Source organism: Sturnira hondurensis, unplaced genomic scaffold (assembly GCF_014824575.4).
Source record: "Sturnira hondurensis isolate 20B ecotype Veracruz unplaced genomic scaffold, ASM1482457v3 Scaffold0015596, whole genome shotgun sequence".
Taxonomy (NCBI): Eukaryota; Metazoa; Chordata; class Mammalia; order Chiroptera; family Phyllostomidae; genus Sturnira; species Sturnira hondurensis.
This window is the reverse complement of record NW_028088227.1, coordinates 11,148,096-11,171,437: the sequence shown is the minus strand read 5'-3', so window position 1 is coordinate 11,171,437 and position 23,342 is coordinate 11,148,096. Positions and strand designations below refer to the sequence as shown.

Here is a 23,342-nt window from a genome sequence, read left to right as displayed (position 1 = left end):
TGCACGAGCCTAACTGTTCCACTCTGACCCCTCCTGGGACTGATGCTGGCACCTGACTTTACCCTGACCTCAGTGCTCCAAAAAGTAAAAAAAAAAAAAAAAAAAAATCACCTGGCTGGTGTGGCTCAGTGGCTTGAGTGCCAGCCGGCGAACCAAAGTGTTGCTGGTTCAATTCCCAGTCAGGGCACATGCCTGGGTTGCAGGGCCAGGTCCCAAGTGTTGGGGAAGTGGGGGGGGGGGGGGTGCGGTGCTCAAAAGGCAACAATGCATTGATGTTTCTCTCCTCCTCTTCGCCTCTTGAAAAATAAATACGTAAAATCTTTAAAAAAAATTCAAAGCACCTCTTGCCCTCCATTTTCTGTTCTGAGCCTGCTTTGCTCTCTATTTAGTCAGTCCCTCCCCCAGGTCCTTTAGATTAAATTATAATCTGATTCTGGAACATTTTGTAAGACATTCTGCCTGAAATCTAACAAACACTGGGAGGTGGGGTGGGGTGGAGGAGAGAATAAACAAGATGTCACATGTCTGAAAGGGATGCAACATTTGAAGTTGAAAACATTTGAGGGTTGGTTGCCTTTCTTACTCCCAAAGTAGCTCCCAGGGTCTATAAAACTAACTGCGAAGGCAAAAAGCTAGTTTGTTAGTTTGCTCGTTTCTTTGAGCTCAGGAGAGAAATTCTCAGGGCCCTCCTGTTGGAAGCATTTTGGATTCTCCTTTGTATCCAATACCCCCCATCTCCACAGGCCGCTGCTGCTGTCTCTGAACTACAACTCCACTCAGGGCAACATCGCTTAGGTACCCAGAGAGGCAGCCCTCTCTCACCGATTCTGGACAGTTCTTGTGTGAAGCAGACTACCAAAGAATCAAGGAAGTGGCTAGCATCATATAAAGAAATATAGTAAGCAAAAGTCTGTCTCACTGACAAGCAGACCATGTGAATAGAATATATATTTAAAAAAATTATACATACTTTTAAAATGAACATTATAAACTTGTAGCAGTTTAGAAAGGCGATACGCTACGTGTCTACTCTAACCACAACTGCACAACAATTTACAGATTCAGCAGAAGGCAGGATGAAATCAATAGGGCCATCGCTCAAACACGACAACCCAAGCGAGGCGGGACAATACCAAATGGAACTCTGATTATGCTAGGAGCTGTTATCACCACCAATATTATTACCCCCAGAGGGATTATAAAGCATGGTGCACGAGGGGGCCCTTGGGGGCCGGTGGCGAGCGCAGGGGGTCAGGCGGCACGTCTGTGTTGGTGGAAGGGAGTCAGTGCCCACTGCACGGTGCGGGCGCCAGCGAGAACTCATGCAGGGAGGTCTGTGCTGAAGTACTAGCCGGTGTTCCTAACGTCCATGCAGAATGTTCCATTTTTGTACTGTACATGATAAAATATATTTATACATTTATATGCCTAATGCATTTTACGCAAAGAAAAGAGTCTTCGTACATCACTTTGGAGAAGTATGCATGTGCTGTGCTGATCAGAGCATCGTCACACCAGTTTCACATGTACCAAAGGTGTTCCCAACTGGTCTGTCTACTGAAGACGGTAGTAGTATGATCACACGTTCCAGGTTAAACAGAAAGCACCTATACAGCACCGTAACTTTTTGAAAACAAACAAAATGAAATCCATAGAAGCAGGAAAGTAGGGGGGGAAGTCCAAACTGCCCCATCTTGTACTCCACTGTGCCACTGGTACAATTACAATCTATGATTATAATTAAAAAATCAGTTTGCTACTACTGCCTCTCACACACATCTAGTAGATCAGATTATACACAGCAAGGCTGAAAGAATCAGGGTGTGTCTTTAGGAAAATGGTGAACTTAGAACTCTCTCCACATTGACTTGGGTTTGTACTTGTCACAGGTTTCTCACTGTGGACTTAGTGCTCACCTGCAAGTTCATTTTTTCTGCAAAGCAAAACAGGACTTTTTTTTCTTTTCTCCCTAAAACTAAATCCTTCAGTGGCATTTGGCAACTAGTGGACAGCTGAGCTGATTTCTTTCCTGAAAAGATCCTAATTTCTAACCACCACAGCATCCCTGCTCCCTGCATTAGCTGAGGGGACCGGAGGAGGACATACACTCCACAGACCTGGCCACTGCAGACAAGGTGCTGGGGTCTTGCCCCAGGCCCCCGACTCAGAACTGAAACATTCTGAGTGGGGGGCCAGATTCCATTTGCTTTGCCTGTGCAGGGTTCAGTCCCAGCCTGGTTCTCGTAGCAAACAGTTGTGCCATTGTTCAGTTCTTAGACAAGAATAGTTTTCTACTAAACAGAAAAAGAAAGAGCATCCCCCTCCAGTTTATGTAATTGTTAGTTTATGGAGTTCCACGGCTCAAACCCCTGTGATGCCCAAAGCCAAAATGGTAACTGGTACAGTGTCCTTCTGTTTTTAAATCTGCCAGAGGAAGAATGGTTAACATTTCAACAGAAAAATACCGCAAGTTAATGCATGTGGAAAAACTCAGAAAGTCAAAGGAAAACAAACACAAAACACCACTTAAAACATCCCATACACCACTGCCATATGCAAACACCACGCAATTGCCGACGGGGGCCCACGGTGTGCTCTGACGGAGGGTGGGTGGTGCTGGCAGGACGCTGTCCTTGGCTGGCAGGTGGCGCATCGCCCCGCACAAGGGAGATTTGCATACTTTAGATACAGAGTTCTGTTCCAAGGTAAGTACTTCACCTGGGGTAAGGGGCCATTAACAGTCTCTGCTGGGTCAGGAAAATGGCATGGGGTTCACAAAGGTGTTAAGCTGTAAACGGTATCACTGTCCACTTGTTGAGAGCAGATTTGGCAAAGGGTTTTCTCTGTAGGTCTTGTGTCAGTTTGAGGGTCTACAGAAGGAGAAAAGAAAAGCAGAGACGGTTAAGGACATTCAAGTGGCAAGAGGGGCAGGCACCTCACAGGGACATTTCATCGGCCTCCCATCTCCTCCCCCCCCCCCTCCTAGCCAAGGGCACCATCAATAAAGCTCCTCTGGCCTCACCAGCTTCAAAGGTCTCAAAGCCTAAGGACAAAGCATGCAAGTCAACTTATCTTATCTCTCTGCTTGATTACAAAATGCTGTCAAAGTTAAAGAAGCTCAAAAGAGGTTATTCACTTCGGGAGATTAAACAAGAGAAGCAAAATCAGGGGTGTTTTAGTGGGCCCTTTCGAGTTAGGGACCCCTAGGATGCAGGTGGGATATTGCTCTAGATTTTTGGACCAGGGATTTCCTGGGAGACAGGGCTTTTATGTGAAAACCAGTGAAGTGGTCACCCTAAGCGAAGGAGCTGTGCTCTCTGGTTCTCTCCCACTGGCTACATGGACTGACTTTGCTCACCTGCTTTCCACTGCTGCCCCAAGAGACATGACATAGCCATTCCCCACAAGGCTTAACAGGCCTACACTGCTGGTTGGGGTCATCTTGACTTCCCCCACTAAAAAAGGAGTAAGTAATCTCTAGGTAGGATGTCTTAGGACTTTGCTTTTTTATATTTAAAATCTGCAGAGGAAAAAATTACATAATACACTCATATGATAAACAACCACCTCTCGTGAAACAACCCTTTAACAACGAACAACATTACTGTTTTGCCTGTAAAGGTGTTCAGTGCCGAGGCACACCAGAGCTCCTCTCGGAACACCTCTCCCCCACAAGTCTTATCAGACTCCATGTGACCACTGAGCCTGGAAAAGTCAGAGGATGCTTTTAAAAAGTACAGTTGACCCCTGTGCAACATGGAATTTAGGGGTGCCAACGCCCTGGCATAGTCAAAATCCACATTTCACTTTTGACTCCCCCAAAACTTACCTACTAAAAGCCAATAACATAAATAGTAGATTAACATAGAACTTGTAAGTTATATGTATCACATGTTGTATTCTTAAAGTCAGCTAGAGAAAAGAAAATGTTATTAAGAAAATTGTAAGGAAGAGAAAATATATACATGTATTTTATGCACCCATAACATAGCTTTTTAATTCTTTTTGAGATTTCTGGGCTATCTGTAAGTTTTTTCGAATTGTAGCAAATTTCCAAAAATGTTTCCAATATATTTACTGAAAAAAAATCCACCTATTACTGGATCTGTGCAGTTCAAACCCATGTTGTTCAAGGGTCCACTGCAGAGGGACGGACAAGACAGGCCCCCGGACAGAGGACCTTTTGTTCATGGAGACGGTGCCGGCTGTCAGGGCAGGAAAAAATGGCTCCAGGCCAAGAAATGGATACAAAAGTGGTGGTGAAGCAACATGAACTCCCGATCTGCCCACCAGATAAGGTGAACGAGTCATGAAAAATGCATCAATAAGCTCTCCCGCACACATGCGGACATCTGCTTCCCCCTCTCCAGAGGAGACAGCATCAGGAGGCGCACACGGGACTTCCACAAGTCCACCTGCGACCTCCTCTCTGCTGAGGCCGTGCTGGGTGGCGGTCTCACCTTCCACTACCGACGTTCAGGAAGAGCGTGGCGCTTGGTGTCAGTCATGCTACACAGCCGAGGTCATGGCTACTCTGGTTATAGCTCTAAATATGAGAGCTGAGGTTGTTTTGCTGGCAGCAGAGACAAAGCAGGAAAAGAAGCCCCTTCTTCTCCCATCCCCAGTATTTCCTTTCCCAGGATGATGGATTTTTTGGAGCTACACTTGCTTTGCAAGGGTATGAGACCACGTATCCTGGACCATAAAAGAGTGGCCTGTTGATTTCAGAGGGAGAAAGGCTAAACTGGACGCCAGACCTCAGGACCTGCAAGGACCAGAGCCTCCAAGAGCCCGTGCTGTTCAGCACCTCCACCCTGGACCCCTGCGGCGCGGACGAACCGGGGTGCAGAGAGGCTTCTTTGAAGGGGATTTGGTTTTTTCCTCCACAATAACACTTAATAAACCACAACCTAACACCACTATGCAATTAGTCATCAGGGGACTTTGGTCCCCAACTCTCGATCCTGACTTACTGAGCGCGCCAAGGGAGAAGCGATGAAGTATTACCTGATTCAGACCCCATCCCCCAGTTCCCATCGGTGTTAATTATCCTGCTGTGGAACTAGGATGGTGACACACTTCTTCCACAGACACACAGGCCAAGCACACAGCTTGCTCTGATGCTGGGGCCGGCTCAGTGTAGGAAGCAAGGAGGCAGAGGGCACTAGAACCCCCCCCCCGCCATGCCATCATTCTAGGCAGAGCAGGGCATCAGCCCTGAAACCAGGGACAGGAGGCCTGCACGGGGCAGTCTAAAGCAACAACCAGCAACAGTCCCCAGGCCAAAGGCCAGTCTCCTCTTCAAAAGGCCCAGAATCTTTATGAAGTGTCGTGGTTAAAAAGGAGATGCACTGAACATCACTTTTCGTTTCTGCACAAAGGACTTGGGGGCACCTGTGGCACTAAGTCCCAGAACTGCCCCAGAGTCTCACAGACACGCTTCTCATCTCAGGGCTGGGAACCCACCTGTGCCTAGAGCTTACGCTAGAGAGGCCCAGGCCCAGGCCCGGGCCTAGAGGCAGCTCTCAAACAAAGTTTTCACAAAAACTCCTCCACAGAACAAAAAGGCAACTTGTTTTCTCTGTGATGGAGGGCATACAGACTGTAAAATAATGTGAAAACATATAGGAACAAGTTAGGTATCAAACAGAACAGAACTATCCTTCTAAGAGGAAAACCAGAATCATCATTCATTAGGAAGACCTTATGATAACAAATAGTCATAAGGAAGGCAGCCGCTCACCTGCCCTAGATTTATAACCAGTCTTTGGGAGTTCAATGTTTGCACGTTTATCTGACTCCACCAAGCACCAAAGAACAGAGGGAGCAGCACATGGAATGAGACCAGCTGCTGAGATGGGGCCTTAATGATACTTAGGTTGGGTACAAGTCACACAGACTTCAATGAAGCTCTCGCCATTCTTACATTGTTCAAAGTAAGATGTTTTAGTTAACTGTGAGGTTTATGTATATATGCTAATGCCCTGCTAAGTTTAAAAACACATCAGATTAAGCAAAACTTGGAAGGAAAAGGAAGCACACAGCTGAAGGGAATTACAGCTATCACTTTACAGTTACTAGGCAACAGGCCAACTAACAGTAAATACGAAAATGTCCCGTCCCATCAGTGACTTTCATTAATAGGGAGAAGGGTCCCTCCTTCCCCTTCCTTGCCCAATAAGTAAGTTTGAAATCAGGCGGTGATGCAAAGAAAATGAAATGGGGAGACCGAAGGACGAGGCCCATTCTAAAACTGCCTGTGGATGCTGTCATCTGGTCTCTGGTGAAAGTAAGTCCCTCTATAATCTTGGCATCTGTACAGAAGACAAGTTTCTGCCTAATTAGCAACACTAAATCACATGATGTTCTGAGAAAGGGCAACGCCTCCAAAACTCTACACAAAACATAACAACCCCAATCAACTTTAATCTGGGAAGAAAAACATAAATGTTCCCACTGCTGTCCTCCTACGACATGGCTCCATGGTGACAGACTCGGAGTTCGAGGCAGCGTTTTTATCTTCCCGGCAGAGAAGAAAGGAACAGGACCTCACCACCAGATATGTCACGGAAGGAAAAGAGCCAGTCGGATGAAACGCTCCCGTCCACAAACCCAGGACGGCAAGCCACTGCTTTCCTGGCTAAAACGAAAGGATGTTCAGAGGAGAGAAGGCCTGAAAAACCAGCTCAAAGTGAGCGTAAGGGCAACTGAAGCCAAACCCGCTGCCCCTATGGACGTCCAGGGAAGAAAAGGAAAAACATCCGCGGTCACACAGTCTGAGGGGAAGCCTCACTCGAGTTCAGAGAACAGGGGAGGGTTTTGAAGTATGAACCTTTATTTCTGCCCCCGGGGACACAGCCAAGCAGTGCCTGCCTGCCTCCAACTCGGCTTTGCCCCAGGGGGATCTAAGGGACATCCAATTCACCATGAGCCACAGCCATCTGCCAGCTCCCACCAAGGCTTTTGTGGCTGATGTCACCCCAGGAAAAACAGCATTTTGGGGGGTTTTAGGTCAGCAGCCACATCTATTTCTGGAATGGAAGCAGTTCCCTTGGAGGTCACCTTCACAGGCCAAACTTGAAGCAGCTCCAGAAAACATGCTCACGGACACAGCACGGACCGGCTTAATTCGGTAATTTGTCAGTATCCTCCAGGTTACTGGAGGAAAGGCAACAGAGAATTCAGGGAACTGCATGAAAACCAGCCTGGCAGTCACTGACAGCAAGGGCTGGACAATGACAATCCCGCCTCTGCCTGTGATGAGGGCCCCGCAGAGCCACCCTCCAGGACTGCCAGGGAGGGGCGGCTCCAGAAAAGTACAATTTGCAAGTGCCGTCAACTTGCCAGTTTAGACAGCAAAATGTTCACGAGGGAAAGAGACCAGGTATGGAAGTTCTGGCCAGGCTGGAAGCCAATTCGTATTCTACTGAGGAGCCTCCCTAAAAGGAAAATATAACCACCTCAACCAACTTGAATCTGGGAAAAAACCTGTAAAACGTCCCTGCTGCTGTCCTGCCAGGAAACAGAGCCTATAGGTTCTAGTGCTTTCTGATGGGCAAGGAAATACTCATGAAGAAGGTGAGGATGTTACAGGGAAGTTTAAAATAAGCTTCTTGGGGCAAAAGGTGATGCGAGGAAGATACTGCAAAGATCCTTGGCGATATGCACTATTAAAAAATAAACCTTAGTTTATGTAAAAGAAAAGCTTGTCGTGTACAGGTCAGTTCTTTCTGCTCTCTCCCAGTAACTTCTGGGCTTTTCAACGGGGCAGGGGAAGCTCGTCTGTGAAGGCGGGGGAACAGGCCTCTAGAGAGTCTTTGCATCCAGACGCATCCAGGCCTAGATGTAGCGGGGAATGCCCGCCCCTCCCCCCAAGCCAGCGCGGGCGCTGATGCCGTGAGGATGAAGCACAGGGGGAGAGGTGGCCTCCTAGGCTTCACCTCTGGGGGACAAAGAACAGAAATGACCTGCACAGAGGCACTGACTTTCCTGTTGCTTAAACTGCAGAAATTACTGATGTTACAATAAGCTTAACTTAAGAATGTCCTACCCGCCTTTATGTTGGAGCAGGAATACATCCACCAATATTTTTTGTGTATCCAGAGTTAAATACGCCGTTTGACATGGCAGAAATATATGTATTAATCTACTGTCAATAACAAAGCTGCAGAGATTTCATATTTTCTTACGATTCTTACATATTCAAACCACACAGAATAGCATGTGAAGTTTCTTACTATGTTCTATGAAAGAACCATTTTAAGGGCAAGTGCCTTTAAGGACACTGGGATCCTCTCTGGACTCCTGCTTACCGAACCTTCATTACAACACCCCAAGCCTTAGCGGGCACAGGCCTGTGTGGTCAGGCCCCGCCATGCTTATCCAGGCTTCGGGGACAGGCCCTCCTGGTCCATAGGTCAGGTGCAGTCACACTGCACCTGGTTCACTCTCCCCACCCCTGTGAATCATGCCACACGTGCAGCCCCACCTTCCCCAGGTTGTCCTCCACTAAACTCCTAAGCCACTCATCTGACACCTAATCACACAGTGCCCAGAATGGTTCCTTTCTCATAGACATTAAGCTCCTGAAATGCTGAATTTCTTGAAAACAGAGCCAAACCTTCAAGCCATGTCCAACAGTGATGAAGCACCAACTATTTCAGTAGCACTGTCTGAGGCTCGGTATTTGCCCTCAAGAAGCATATATTCTAGTCTGGGAAACAAAACTGTCTTGATCCCAAGTGGCCTGCAAAGCTGAACTACAGAACAGCTGTGCAATAAATGTTGGCTGACTAAAGGAATGAACCATCCTCCTGAACAGCTCTTCTCCTCTGCAACCAAATACCACCCTCTCGGCATTTTAGGCCTAATCACATGTACTAAGACTTGTCTTATTGGAATCCAGGCAGACACCTACTGCTTGCGGGACAAGACCTATAATTTTAATGTCTTTTTCAGGAGAAGGTGGTTCTAACTCCAACAAAGTTTCTAAAACTCATGAACCTTCCTGAGGATCAATACAAGGCACAATTTTAACATTCAACTAATTTAATCTAAAAAAATTAAAATATTAACTTCGATAATTTAAAATTGTAATAGTATTTAAAAAAGAATGTCTTTTCACAGCCTTTCTGTATACCCCACCATACACACTCTTTATTACCAGCCCCCAAGTTAAGAGCCCTAACTCTCAAAATGCTGTCCTCGCTGAAGCGACTCCCCATTTACAAACAGAAGGGAACTCTAGTCCAGGAGGAGGTGCTTAGTTAGAGCCACAAACCAGGACCTGAAAATCAATGTTTATGTTTGCTGGCTGAGGCCCCATCGCGTGGGACCCTACACTGCATTTACTGGCTGGAGGGGGCAGGGAACTAGCCCAGCAGTCACCCCTCCAGGCTGGGATCTTTAGGACCCTAGGGGCTTGGTGCAAGTGTGGTCAAGAAACAATAGCCACAAAACAAGGAAAGGAAACCACGAAGGGACTGAAAGGAGTGACATAAGGACGAATTGAGATCAACAGAGAGACAAAGGACCGTCCTGATGTCAGCAGCCTGGCCAAGAGTACAGAGGTATTTGTGCGGCACGCATGACCCCTGCCTCCCTACTGTGGGGTCCCCACCCCAGCCAGCAGGGCAACCTGGACAGACTGGGGCTGGGCAGGGAGTGCTCTGGCTGGAGGCACTCAGGAGGCAGGCAAAAGGGACACTGTCCAACAGGTCTCTCAGTCAACATGTATTTTCTGATCATTTATAGATATGTTAGGCTGGTCATTTCTAAACACATGAATGACCAATGAAAGTCCCAATTAATTACAGTGGCATGGGTACAAAGGGAGGCCCAGTGGGTTTCAACCTTAGGATGACCTCTGGCCTTCTCTTCTTGGCCATTAATTTCCCCCAAGGAGTCAAATCAAACACTCCACAAACAGGACTACTTTAAAAAAAAAATCTTATGGTCCAAAATTCTCTCACAAGAGAGAAAAGAAAGGAGAGAGAAGTGGAAGGGATGGGGGATGAGGGAGGACATGCTGATAAGCAAACCTTCAATCAAGCCAAGACTGGCAATTAAAGCTTTATTCTTCAGGGGCACTGAAATTACTCTCGGAGACCTTCACGACTAAGTAATTCTCATCCTTTAATGCACGAGCGTTGCAGATTTTAGGGGGGAAAAAGGTTATTAGAAAAAAAAAACAATATTGGGGGGGTAGGGGGGCTGGAATGGGAGTAAAAGACAGAAAACTGTTCTTGAACAATAATTAAATAAGGAAAAAAAACACCCCAGTATCTAGAGAGTAAAGTCCACATCTATTAGTGGGAAGAGAAGAAATGCAACAAAACCCCTGCAGCCGAGGGCGCAGGAGCTCTGCACAGAGTGCTGCGTGCACGTCAGTTCCAGGCTGGTCCTGCTTCTGATGCCGTGAATCAAAAAACCCTTTCTCTTCAAGAAACCACAGGGCCAGGGTTCGAAGGAAGCCCCTGAAGATCCTGCCCTAGCATATTGCTGAAAAAGGTCAATGGCCCTCTTGAGAACTGTGCATTCTTTGCCTTTTCACCCTTGATTCTTGCTGAGTTTTTGTATGCCCTTGTCATACACACAGCTCTTTCTCAGCCACAGAGTGGGTGCTACTGTTGGATGGGCTGCCTGGCACGATGGCAGGCCCGATGTTGGTGCAAGTGCTCAGGAAAAGCCTGAGCTCATCAAACAAAATTCACTTTTGAGTGAAGTGGGTGGCCTGCAGTGTGCTGGGCACAGGGGGTAGAGGTCAATAAAATAGGGGTTCCTGCCCTGGCCAGTGCAGGTCCGTTGGTTGGAATGTTGTCCCGCAGACTGAAGAATATGGGTTCAATTCCTGCTCAGGACATGCACCCAGGTTGCAGGTTTGGTCCCTGGTCAGGGAGCGTACCAGAAGGCAACCAATCAATGTTTCTCTCTAAAAGCAATTTTAAAAAAAAGTCCTCAGAGGAGGACAAAAAAATTATTTTGGAAAAACAGGAGTCACCTCCCTTCAAGAAATGCATGGCCTGGTAGGGACTACTTGTCATAGAGGAAAAAGTGCCTTGCATTTGAGGTTGAAGCAAAGGACCCAAGGGTGTGTGGCAACCTTACTACGCCTGGTTTTCAGGCACAACATTACTTTTGAATGTCCTATTCCATGATCACATGGTCTCTCTCTGGGGGATGAAAACATAGGCCCTAGTACAGGAGTTCCAGAGTTCCATGCTCATAGGCCAGAGTTCAGACTAAATCCAGATGCCGATTTCTGTAAAAAGCCCACAGGACACTTGCTTTAACTTCTGCTTCATTTCTGGAGCTGGTTCATCACAGCTGGACACAAGCCAGCCACCCACTTCAGCTCACTGTCTCTGGGGCTCTGCTCTGAAACATTATTTATAAGATGTTCAATATTGAGCATTATGAACACTCTAAAAAGAGCATTTAATGGGAGCTTAAAGTTTATAAGAATTTCCACTAGTAATTCTGGTGAATTTCACCCCATTTATTGATGCTTCACACAAGCTCTTTGACCAAAAGAGACCTTCTAGAAAGCAACTTATAAAAGCAACCGCTTCAAGTAAAAGGCACGCAGGCTCTGTCCCCATGATTAGCAGGCTGGCCAGAGGTGACCACAGGTGCATTCAAAACTCTCATGCCCAGGAGAAGCAGCCTTCAGTGCTAGACGCCCCTGCTTTCTGGGATCAAGTACCAGCTTCTGCACAGAAAACCCCTTCTCACAAAGATCCAGACAGCCATTCTCTCCGTGAATGACACTTCAGATCTGGGGCTTAAGAATAGAGGGCCCTGCAGATGCAGAATTCTTGAGGCTGGCTTATTGTAACCAAAGACTAGACTATAGTTACAATGCAAAAACCAGAGTATATCCTCCACGTAGTATGCACAGGTTTGTATCCACCGTGCGCTATAGCCCTGACAGTGAAATACCTACAGCAAGAAGAAAACGTGACGTGAATGGCCTAGATAGCCTGTATTTGGTTAGAATTAGTCCTGTCTCCCAACATGAATATTTAAAGACTCACAGCATTCAAACATAAGTCCAAGTACCCAAGTACCCAAGATTTGCTCTTTTTGAAACAGAGCCTAAATATAAACCCTAAATGGCCTCCAGCCCTGGCACCCGCTGTTTCCACCTGGTTCACCACCGTTTCTTTACATTTCCTATCATCATCACTCCCTCTTACCAGGGCCCTTTCACAGACAGGATGTTAGGCTTCAGGTGTAAAATTCTAAGTACACTGTACCTTTAAACTATGATTTTGTCCTCTTTTGACAAACAAGAAACCTACAATTCAAAAAGATTCATTAATGATGTGACCATTGGCAGAAACAGAAAGAAAACTACCCTTTTCCTCTCCATCCAGGCTCTTCCTGGTTGATGTTTTTCCAATCCCTACCATAAAGTAGTTTAAAACAAAACTAAATACTGGACTGCTTCCTAATGGGGGTCTTCAAATGCCAAAGGATGAAAATGAATGAAAGAGCTTGTGAAATCAGGAATCTTTCAACGTAAAAACTACAGCCAGATTGATGCTGCTTTCCGAGGGCAGACTCGTCCAACTCCGGAGGGCTTATTAGATAGAAGCCCAGCTCTGCAACCCCTGCACTGGCTCACGACATCTCTGCTGCCAATCTGTGCATTTCTTCACCAAGTTTTACGAACGCCTGAGAGATGACAATGCCCTTTACACCCCAGTAGCTGGCACTCACATAAAGGTACATGTTTGTTTTTTTTTCCCCCAGATAGATCCACAGGTTGAAAGATTTTACATGGTCTAAAATAAATGACATATGAAACGACCAGCCCTACAGAGAAGCATCTCACCACAGTTCTCCAGCAAGGCTATCAACTGCTCTATTAACTCCGTGACTAGACGGCTCCAATTCAAGGTCACATGACCTTCAGTTAGCAAGTCAGGAAGTGAATCTGGAGAAGACCACGAGTTCTGGTTTAAAGAAGGCCTTACAGAACAACTCCGGGGGATGCCTGGGTGCTTAATTTGGGTGAAGTGAAGTCTGACGTTGTGACCTCAGACCTGTTTTGTGAATTTAGAAGAGAATCTTCAATAAAGTGATGGCCACAGGATTGAAAGTAAAGACAATACTTAGGCCACACCTCTTGGCTGTGAAGAGGAGCAATTCATTTCAAAGCAAAATGGAAACTCTAAACTCAGAAACAGACTTTCTCAGAGCAACCCCCTCCTACACTCCCCAGTCCTTATGATGTTCCTTCTCTTGCTCTGGTCACACATTTTCAGAAAAATTTGGTGACTTTATGTTTTTAACTGAAGAAATATCTTCTCAGAGCTACCTCCCCCAAAATGTTCTTGGAAAAAGGTAACTGAATGACCCTCAAGTTCCATTTGAATGTAATAAATGTGTTTTTTATTATCAAAATAATAATTCATTAATGTTTTAAAAACTTAAATACTTGTATCTCCCTTAAAATACTTTTACACAATCTTTTAGAATTATACATACACGAGAAAGGTCTGCTATTTAACTCCAAGGTAAATCTACACTGAAAAAAAAAATCAGACAAAAACTGATAGTACATTTTCCTCTGAACTTAGTCTTTCTAATAAAGCAGAAAGCGGCCTCTTTACAACGACACCAGAATTAAAGCTTGTGTCTTTTGAAGCTGGAATTGCGTTCCTCTTCTTAAAGGAAGACAAACTGTTTATTCTTCTAAAAGCCGAGTTCTGCTATGAACTGAACCGGCTGGCACAAAAGTGTTTCATCCTCTTTAGCTTCCATTACAGTCTCTTTACTATCTCAGTGGCTATTAAATGACTGAAGACAGATGTCTGAGTCCCATTAGAGCCCTGCATATGCCTGGGAGAGCTGGGAGCCTTTAGCTTCGCAACACTTGACATTCCCCTTCCCTCGACTCCTGATGAGCTGGAGGGAGCTCACCACAGGAGACCCTTGTAATTCCTTCAGCAGGGCAGGAGGTTAAACAAGGCTCAGGTTCTTATGCTTTGAATCCCATTTTTCCCTTACACCATTTAAAGGGTATAAGAAGCTTAAAAAAAAATCGGCTGAAGCACAGAGCAGAGCCCTTCACCATGGAAGGGTCCATGGGTGCAAGCCTGTTAGCAGAAGACCTCAGGGCTCATCTTACTTCTTGAGGAGGTGAATTTTGGGAGAAGCTTGTCTATTTTCTGCTACCCTGGCTCCAGTTCAAAGCACTTCCCAGTTTTTACTATGCAGATGGAATTATAGAGAACTATTATGGTTTAAGCCATTCAAGAAATGTGGATTCTGAGTCCAGCTGTGTGACCCTGGACAAACCATTTAACCTCTCTGAGCTTCCTGCTTACTCATCTGTCAGTCAGTACATTAACCTAATCTATACAGTACACATTTCAGCCCACTGCAGCTTTACAGAGCACTTTCACATACCTCAGTGCATGTGATTCTTGCAATAACCCTGTAAAGTTAATAGGGACTATCAGCCTCATGTTATAAAATTGGAAATGGAGGCCCAGGAGTTAAGTGACACACTCTCAATGGCAGCCAGAGAGCAGAAGGGGACAGAACACTCCACTTCTGATTCCAGTCAAATGCTTTTCTTATCACATCATGTTGCGTGATCTTTCTGATTCCAGCACTATTAAAATGCCACAATTGGAAAGTCTCTGTCACTGTTCACAGCCCATGTCACTCTGTTTGGAATCTGACGTCATTCATACATTGGGGAACATGAAGCACATGAGTAAGTGCTCTTACATTAAAAATTGTTTCCAATTTAATTCTTTTGCTTTTAAATGTTTAGAGGCTGAACACTAATAAAGATGCTCAGTATTATGGTAAAAAATCTAACAGATCTTGCTTCTGATGGAAATAATCATGTATAAAAGAGTCCAGAATACATATTCTACAGTTAAATTAGAGTACCTGCAAATCATTACTTTAATGGAAAGAAAGATAAGATGATGATATTGAAAACCGACAGTGAAGGTGTTGGACTTGAGAGTGTAAGCAAGTCCTCTGCCTGGGTCCTTAACCTTGATGTTTGTGTGAGCTAAGGTCTCCCCTTCCTCCCCTTCCACCCTTCCCTTCTATTCTCATCTATCCATCGAGTAAGGGGACCTGTGTCATAGGTTAGCAAGGGCGACTGGACACAAAGAAGAATGACAGCTATGAATGTGTTCCTTTTTACTGGCAATAAAATTCCTGGGCTGTCAGCAGATTCTGGGGAGGGGCACCTGACAGCCCTGTTTATTCTGCAGGTCAAACTTGGAGATGAACCAGTTGGCAGCCATGTTACCACACATCACCGCTGCACGGTTTGCAGTTTCTCAATGTGGAGTCAAGTTCAAAGTACTGGTAAATAAAAGACAGCCTCCCCCAATCACCCCCACTCTGTTATGATTATGCCATAGCATTGGGCACTGACCTGCTTTGCCCACTTCCCCTTTCCTCAGTGATCCTTCAGCCTGGCACCCAGCTCTGAGATGAGGCCTGCTTAGCACCAGTGAAGCTCCCCACGTTCAAACCAACAACATTCTGTGTGGAGATGAGGGAATCAAAGTTAAAATCCAACCCATCGGCATCCATGAGTTCACTACGAATAATGGAGTCCATGTCACATTCCAAGCTCCCATTGAACATGTCCAGGTCCAAGTCGCTGGGGAACTTCTCGTGGCCCATGACGGAAAGGTTTGCACTTGTTGAGTACAAGGAGGAGCCTGAGAGAGAGTCCGAGAGGGTTTGCATAGACTGGCTGATGGGAGACTGCTGCTGGTGTTTGGCTGACCCAAGGCTGCTGGAGTCGCTCAAGCCCATGTTGCTGACAGAATTCGACAAGGCACGGCTGCCACTGAGAGCACCCTGGGTTTGGTGCTGGTGGTGAAGCAAGTTCTGATTGACCAAACTCCCCTGGGTAGGCTGGGCGGCAAAGGACATCATTGGGTCATTGCGAAGCATCACGTTCCGGCGGGAGTTCTGGGCAGACACAGCGGTGCTGGCCTGAGACATCAAGGGGTCCGACTGGGTCATCATGACATCGCTGTGGCTGAGTGAGTCTGAAGAGAGCAGGTCCTGGAGTGTCTGGGTAAAATAGTGTGACATGGAAGAGAAGGTAGCTGGCTTGTTCTCTTGGATGGTCTGCATGGGAGACTGGCGCAGGGAATTCAGAGACGAGGGGCCAAACACGCTGCTGTTATAGGAGCTGGTTGGGGAGCCCAGGCCAGAGCCCTTGGTGGTGTATGGGAAGCTAGAGCTCCGCTGCATGAGCCCACCGGTGGGGGATGGCTGAGACGACGGGAGTGTGATGTTGTCCAGTAGGTCATCCATGAGGTTGTCAGCCAGCCCATCGTTCAGGTTCATGGTGCCGGCCATGTCGGTCAGCCGCGGCAGCTCCACGGTGCACGGCTTACTTCCAGAGGGCGAGAGGCTGGCTGAGCTGCTATAGAGCATGGGGGAGAGCGGCGCGTCATCATCCTGGACATCATCTAGCTCTGTGCTTGCCAGGATGGGCGACAGGCGGCTACTGACTGTGCTGGCATTGGAATTGGTGCGCGAGCGAAAGTCCGTCCATGCGTCCAGCTCATCGCTGCTGCGCGATGTGGGGCTACCAGGCCACTTGGAGAGCTGGGAGGGACTGTCGTCTGCTGACTCTGGAGCTGTCTGCAGGGCTGCTTTCTTCTTAGCTGCGCGGCTACGACTCTTGGTGTACTTGTTGCTGTTGTCCATGGATACAGCCCTCCGCCGGGGCGCCTTCCCACTCTTCCCTCCGTCGGGGTTGATGATCCACCAAGAGCTCTTGCCGGTTCCCTCGTTCTGCACCCGCATGAACCGGCTGTGCAGTGACAGGTTGTGCCGGATAGAGTTCTGTGGAGAGAGAAGAAACACAGAACATGAGCCAGAATGGTCCAAATGCTAAGCACCAAGAAGGAATAATTAATCAGACTAATTTTTAAACACTGGCATGGCCCTCCTTGGCCTGGAACTAAATGATGTTATAAATGGCAAGTTCCATATTTAGAAGGCGGGAGATGGTTTCATATTCAGGAGATGCTGGGAATGTCTAAGTTCACTGACACTATTTTTCACAAATTCCTGTTTTGTTATCCTTTCTGTAATTGTATTTCCTATGCTGAAGTTCTCGTTTGTAATTTATTGCCACACCACTTTCCCCCTGCACTTTGCAACAGCCCTCCCTGGTTTTCTAAGGGTAATTAATCACCTGGGGGCTATTTTATTCTCTCACGGTCCCCTCCTCCACCAGTGTAGAGGCAGCACCTACACTTCTTAATCATCTCTAATGAACTCCGAACTGGTGTGAATTCTCCCCTACGACTCTATCTCCTCCAGCTACAAGTCACATCTGACAGGTGTAAGAAAAAAACTGTAGAGTAGGATCCGCTGAGTTGACAGAAGTAGGCACGACACTCCCCGCGCAAGGAGATGTGGTCTGAGCACAGCAACTTCCTCCCACAGTGCACAGCACGGGGAGGAGGAAACAGAGTAACCATCGTGGAAAAACCCGACAAAGGTTATCTCCGCCAGATGATCATGGGCGACACCGACAGGGATATCATGCTGGAAACATCTACGCTTGATGTGGTGTGATGACAATGCGGTCTTCCTTCCCAAATCCACCGTCCCGGTCCAATCATGAGAGGGACATCAGAGAAATCCCAATTAAGGGACATGTAACGAATGCTTGCCCAGAGCCACAAGGAACCTAAGGAGTGTGATGACTAAATGCGGTGTGGTGCCCCAGGTGGGATGCTGGAATGGAAAACGCACACTGGGTACAACAAGGGCAATCTGAATAAAGCACGGACCCTAATTAATAATAATGCATTGCTATTGGTTCATTAGGGGTGACAAATGTACCAAATCTACACAGTATATTACCAACAGGGGAAATGGTGTTGGGCATATGAGAGCTCTCTATACTAGTTTTGTAACTTTTCTACAGATCTCAAAGTATTCTGAATTTAAAGGTTTAGTTTTTTTAACAAGAGAAATAGGGCAAAATATCCCCAAACACTAACGATTATGCCCATCTTGCAAGAACTGCCCTGGCTTGGTAGGTAAGCCCAGCTGACAAGGATGACCCACATCCAGTTTCATCTCTGTCACTGACCAAGCATGTGACCTGAGCAAATCATTAACCGTCTGCAGCAACTTCAGTTCAGCCATCGTAACACCCAAACTACGCCCCCTGACAGGGATGACGTAAGGGTGATTATATGATAATACACTTCCGGAGCCTGTCAGGCGACCCAGGCAGGGTGTTCCTCCTGGTTCTATCAGGTACAGAGTCCTCGGTGGGACACCACCCGGTGCTGGCTCATTCTAACCTGTAAAATGCCTCACGGACCGTAAAAGAAAGGAGTGGGCAGTATTCTCCACATCTGAAACAGTACACGCAGGCCTGATGAGTGGATATTTACAGAATAAAAGGCATTGGCTGATGCTATACATTAGATATGAACAATCCTAAATGTTATCCTAGTTAAAAAAAAACTGGCAATCACCAAGTGTATTTATGTAGAGGATGCAAACACATGTGTTCTGCCAAATGTTTTTAAAACACAACGTCAGCAGCATCTACCATAATAACCCAAAACACACACAGTGTTTCCCATGCAAGGAGGACCCACAGTTTAGGCTGGGCAATGAGCATCAGCAACCACGGGTCATGAGTCAGTATTTCTACCCCGGCCATAAAGACACAGTTGAGAAAAGTACACATGCTGAGTATCTGATGAGACAACTCTGCCCAACCGACTATATATCCTGCTTCCCTTTCACTCTTATGGTTTTTAAAAGAATAATGACATGTCTACTAATGATTCAGAAAATACATTTCTCTAAAAAGGAAAACACTTTCTCAATAAAATAGATATAAAGCATGCTCTTGAAACTCATTCTGCAGGGTTAAAAACCAGGTCAGTGCAAGATGGTTCTAATACTGAGTACTCAGATGAAGGGATATTTAAATAAAAACATGAACTCGAGCTTCCAGGTAAAAGCACAAGCAGGCCCCGAGGCTTTGTGAGGGCAGCCTGGACCCCGGCTCAACCACTCCTGCCCTGGCCAGACCCCTTGGCTGCGGGAGTTTGAAGAGTTCATACCAACACCCAGAATCAACAAGCAATCGTACATACCCAATTATCCCTCTTTTAAAAAGCATTTAGGGAAACAATCTCTTTTGGATTGCATTTGTAGTTTCACCAATTCCAAATCAACTGGGAAAAATGAAACACTGTACAGACCTCCAAAATGTCCTATATGGATTTTCTAATGATCACCTATCACTGCAACTCTCAACCCCAACAAATGCACAAGAGTAATTCTATAAAATTACAAGCCACCGCCGGTTAATTCTTGGAAACAGAAATCGAGCTTCTGTAAGGGCACCTGTGAAGGGGCTGGGATCCACCCCCCAGGACAAGAACCACAAGAAATTGGGGCCCAGGCCCCCAACTGCAAGGGTGAAGAACCAACACTCTGCCCGATTTCAGCACGCGAGATACTGGGTCACTGGTTTTAGGTTTGTTGTCTCGAATCCTCACAATAAACCTGCAAAGCTGGTATCAGTGCCCTCAGGATATGAAGTCTCAGGCTGAGAAATCTTAAATAACTTACACACGGTCACACAGTCAGTGTCTCTAAGAACCCAGACTGAAATCTGCTTTCTCAACTCCAGTTCGATGCTTTTCCTTGCAACCTTTCACAGGTCTATTGCCAAGTTGTTCAGGGGTCACCACTTCCCCTGTCTGTGCTGACAATGAACGAAAGAAACATTTAAGAAGGAAGGATACGAAGGCACAATCTTATTATTGTACTTCTGTTTATGAAATAGTTAGGGGTAATAATCTGACAGGTCTTTCCTCATTTTTTTTTAATTTAAAAGAAACTATTTCTGAAGAGCAACCTGAAAGGGAAGGCTCACTTGAGAGTCTGTGTCCATGTTTCTTCAGAGTTGGCCGTCATATTCATTCTTAGGAGAAAACAACCCAATATTAACCAGCACCATACAACCCAATGTTAACTCGCCTTGAATGTTGAAGCAAAACCCAACGTATTACATGGGTGATTAGCTTCTGTGTCCAATCTTTGCTCAGCTCTTCTTTTTAGGGGTTGTCGGTAGCAGAATCCACTTCCTAAGGCATACGGCCCACACAGCACTCAGCACTCAGACAGGCCCTCCCAGCTCCACTGCTAAGACAACACAATGAACACTGCACTGCACCTCCCCCCCCGCCCCCCCACGGCCTCACAGGCCCCGGGCCAGCCAGCCCTCCACTTATAAAACCCACACTCTGATGGTGGGACACTGACAAAGGCCAACAACTGAGGCCCCTCCGTCCATTCCCCATTCCAACACCCCCCACCCTGGCCAAGGTCAGACACCAGACATGTATACTGATTTTCTTCACAGGTCATGATTCAAATCATTAGCTTCTCTCCCTCAATTTTGGTGAAGCACAAAAATGTAAATAATTAAATGCCAGATAAAATGTCAGAACTGCAATATTTTCCCAACTTCCCTGACAACAAAAACTCCCCAGGGTGAAGAAATGGTATTTATGAAAACAGACAGACTAACTGGAAAATTCTCTTATGATCTGTAGTTTAAGTTCTCTTAAAGACCTTTAGGGTCTGTAAATTAGCTTCCAATTTACTGTGTGCATTTTAAACTATAAAACTACCATTAATAAGATTCTATGATTTTTCCATTAATTCACATATCATACCAATATTCCAAATTTCTAAAAGTTTAACCAGTGTGGGGGCTGGGAGCTGAAGGTGAAGGAGTAACGCTCTGATTGCACTAGACCGAGTTTCCTAGTCACATCTCCCGTCCGTTTTGAAATCCCTTGTGAGGCCAGGCGGTGTTAACTGGCCGCAGCACTGTCAGTGTGCTTTCCTCCAGGCTGAGGTGATAAAGTAAACACTACCACCCAGGACTCCCACTGTCAGAATCGCTGAGGCTATTCTGTCACTACACTCACTTTCACTACAGGAGCAAAGAAGCTATTGCAGCCTCAACCCCAAACCCTGTGAACAGTCCTGGGTATTTAAATCCACTGCTAGGAGCCCCAGACACTGATGAATTGCAGGAAAGCAAACGTCTTCAGGAAGAAACTTTAGCATCAGGGACAAACATGCCAGCTTTCCTCCCAACTTGGGCCCAAAGATACAGGGAACCCTTAAAGCAAATCTATCACAATGTGCCTGAAAAAGGAAAAAAAGAAATAGCAATACCCTTCATTTTATTTTTATGTCAATCATATCTTTGACTAAACCATTTACACTGAAGCAAGGCCCACACAGGTGCAGAAATGCTGTAGGGGTGGTTAATTAGTAATGAAACAGGCAACTCTGTGTCCTGTGTGATTGCAGCTGCAATTGGGGGCCGATCCTTTAAGGAGACGTGTGCATGCAGCAGGAGTGTGGGGGAGGCAGCAGGAGGGAGTGCACACGTCCCAGTGCTGCTGACTCTGGTGGTGTGGGCCTGGAGGGGCCCCTTTGCTTCACCCTCCTGGAAGAAACTAGTATCAAGGTAACTGTCCTCATCTTAACTTTTCTTACTATCCTGAGGACAGTTTTCTACTGCATGATACATTTACTGCTAATGCTGAAGTGCATACAGTCACCACATAGATGGCACTGGCTGTGAAGACACAGGGACCCAAAGTAGATTAGATTAGGTATCGGAGAGAAGCTGCCTGGAATGAAAGAGTATTCCATCTTCACAAAGGAGTTTAAGGTGGCCAACCAAGGGAGGGAGGCCGGGTGACTCTGGAGGAAGATCACAGGCTTTGCTCTGAGCCAGCTCCTAGTCAGGATCCAGGCCCTGGCGTATGTCTTGTGACCTTGGGCAAGCGACTTAACTTTGGTTGGCCAAAGTTAAGAAAATGGGGATAAAAGCACCCTCTCTGTTACACTCTAGGGTCTCTGGGAAGATTAAATGGAATTATGAATGCAAAGTACTCATCCGTGTGCCAAGCCCAAAATGCTCTCGACTGTCTGACCCCACACACGGAAGCAGTGACACCACAAACACTCACTGTTTTCCTAGCATCATATACTTGAAGCCAAAAGGTGAGAGGGTGGCTCCTTCCAGGAAAAGATTTCTAACTCTGAAAAATATTTCAAAGGTGCTGTGCCAGCCGGGAGTAACTGGTAATTTCTAACTGTTGCTACCCTATGTCAGCCCCAACCCTTTCCCAACCATGTTTACCTTGTGCAGACTGTCCACTAACCCAGACAGCAGCTGCATGTGCTTCCCCGGGAACACAGAGAGGGTTTTGTCTGGAGGCAACATGTGGTATCAATTTATCTTTCTCAGCAACGACAACAAGGAATCCACTGAATTTAAAAATAAAAAGGGAGTTGTGTAATTTAACTCTTAAAGGCCTGTGCCTTTTTTATTTTTTTTAAGACAGCCTCTCCCCGCCCCCTAAAAGCAGTCAAGTGAGAGTTACAGTTGCCTGCTCCCAACCCAGACCCACTGCTTCCTCCCGCCCGCCTGCAGACTGCTGGCGTCTCCCTGGTCTGCACCAGGAAGCTCAGCGGAGACTGTTGGCAAGGGCTGCCTTTGCATGCTGTGCTCCCCTGCCCTGAACACAGGACCCTCATTTGAAGGAGGTCTCCCTGCTTTGACTTTGGGCACTGACAATTCAGAAAGAGACTGCCCAATGCCTGTAACTACATGCATGTGCTGAACTGCAGAAGAGAAAGGTCACGTGCCAAGTCAAGTCCAATGGTAACTGCAAGTCACAGGTAACAAGGAACGCCGGGGTGTGGTGCACCATAGCAAAGCAACCCCATGATACAGCTTTAGGAGAGAGTCTGGGAAGCTCCAGTGTAGCATGACATGTTCTTTCACAGGCAGTTCCCCAGGAGAGGCCGTGGTTTCTCTTAATATTAGTTCTGCATCCTGCTGCCCACTCAAATCACCTGGGGAGACACCAAACACTTTCCCCCACACTCCTTGAGATTCTGATTCAATTGTCGTGTGGAGGGCCTGGGCAGATGGGCATTTTCAAAGCTTCTCAGTTTAGTCTCATGTGCAATTAGAGCAGAGAACCACTGGAATGTCCCTCTCCCATTTCTAGTGACCGAGAATCTGATGCCAGTCTAATGATTCCCAGTCTCTCCTGGGTCTGGTGACACAGCACAGGTGATGTTCTTTGCGTCCAAACTTCCACCAGTTAGAAGCTAAGGGTAAGAACTGGGCTCAGAGATTGTATATGCCAAGTAAAATGGACAGTTAGAACAATTCGTCAGATCACTGGGGTCCAGTGATACTTTTTCTTTAAAAAAAAATAAGTAAAAGGCAAGGGGTAGGGGGCGAA

The 23,342-nt window shown here is 46.4% G+C and overlaps 1 protein-coding gene across 4 annotated transcripts in view; it reads right to left on the bottom strand.

Moving 5' to 3' along the window:
- Nucleotides 1-499: 499 nt before the first annotated feature.
- FOXO3 (forkhead box O3) overlaps nucleotides 500-23,342 on the bottom strand; it is a 108,156-nt gene continuing 85,313 nt past the window's right edge. For all 4 annotated transcript variants that reach the window (XM_037065002.1, XM_037064999.1, XM_037065001.1 and 1 more), the window contains 2 exons: nucleotides 15,416-16,851; nucleotides 500-2,870 (listed from right to left, as the gene is read on the bottom strand). In XM_037065002.1, coding sequence (XP_036920897.1) covers nucleotides 15,451-16,851 — 1,401 coding nt within the window. In that variant the 3' untranslated portion in view covers nucleotides 500-2,870; nucleotides 15,416-15,450. The remainder of the gene's footprint in view (nucleotides 2,871-15,415; nucleotides 16,852-23,342) is intronic.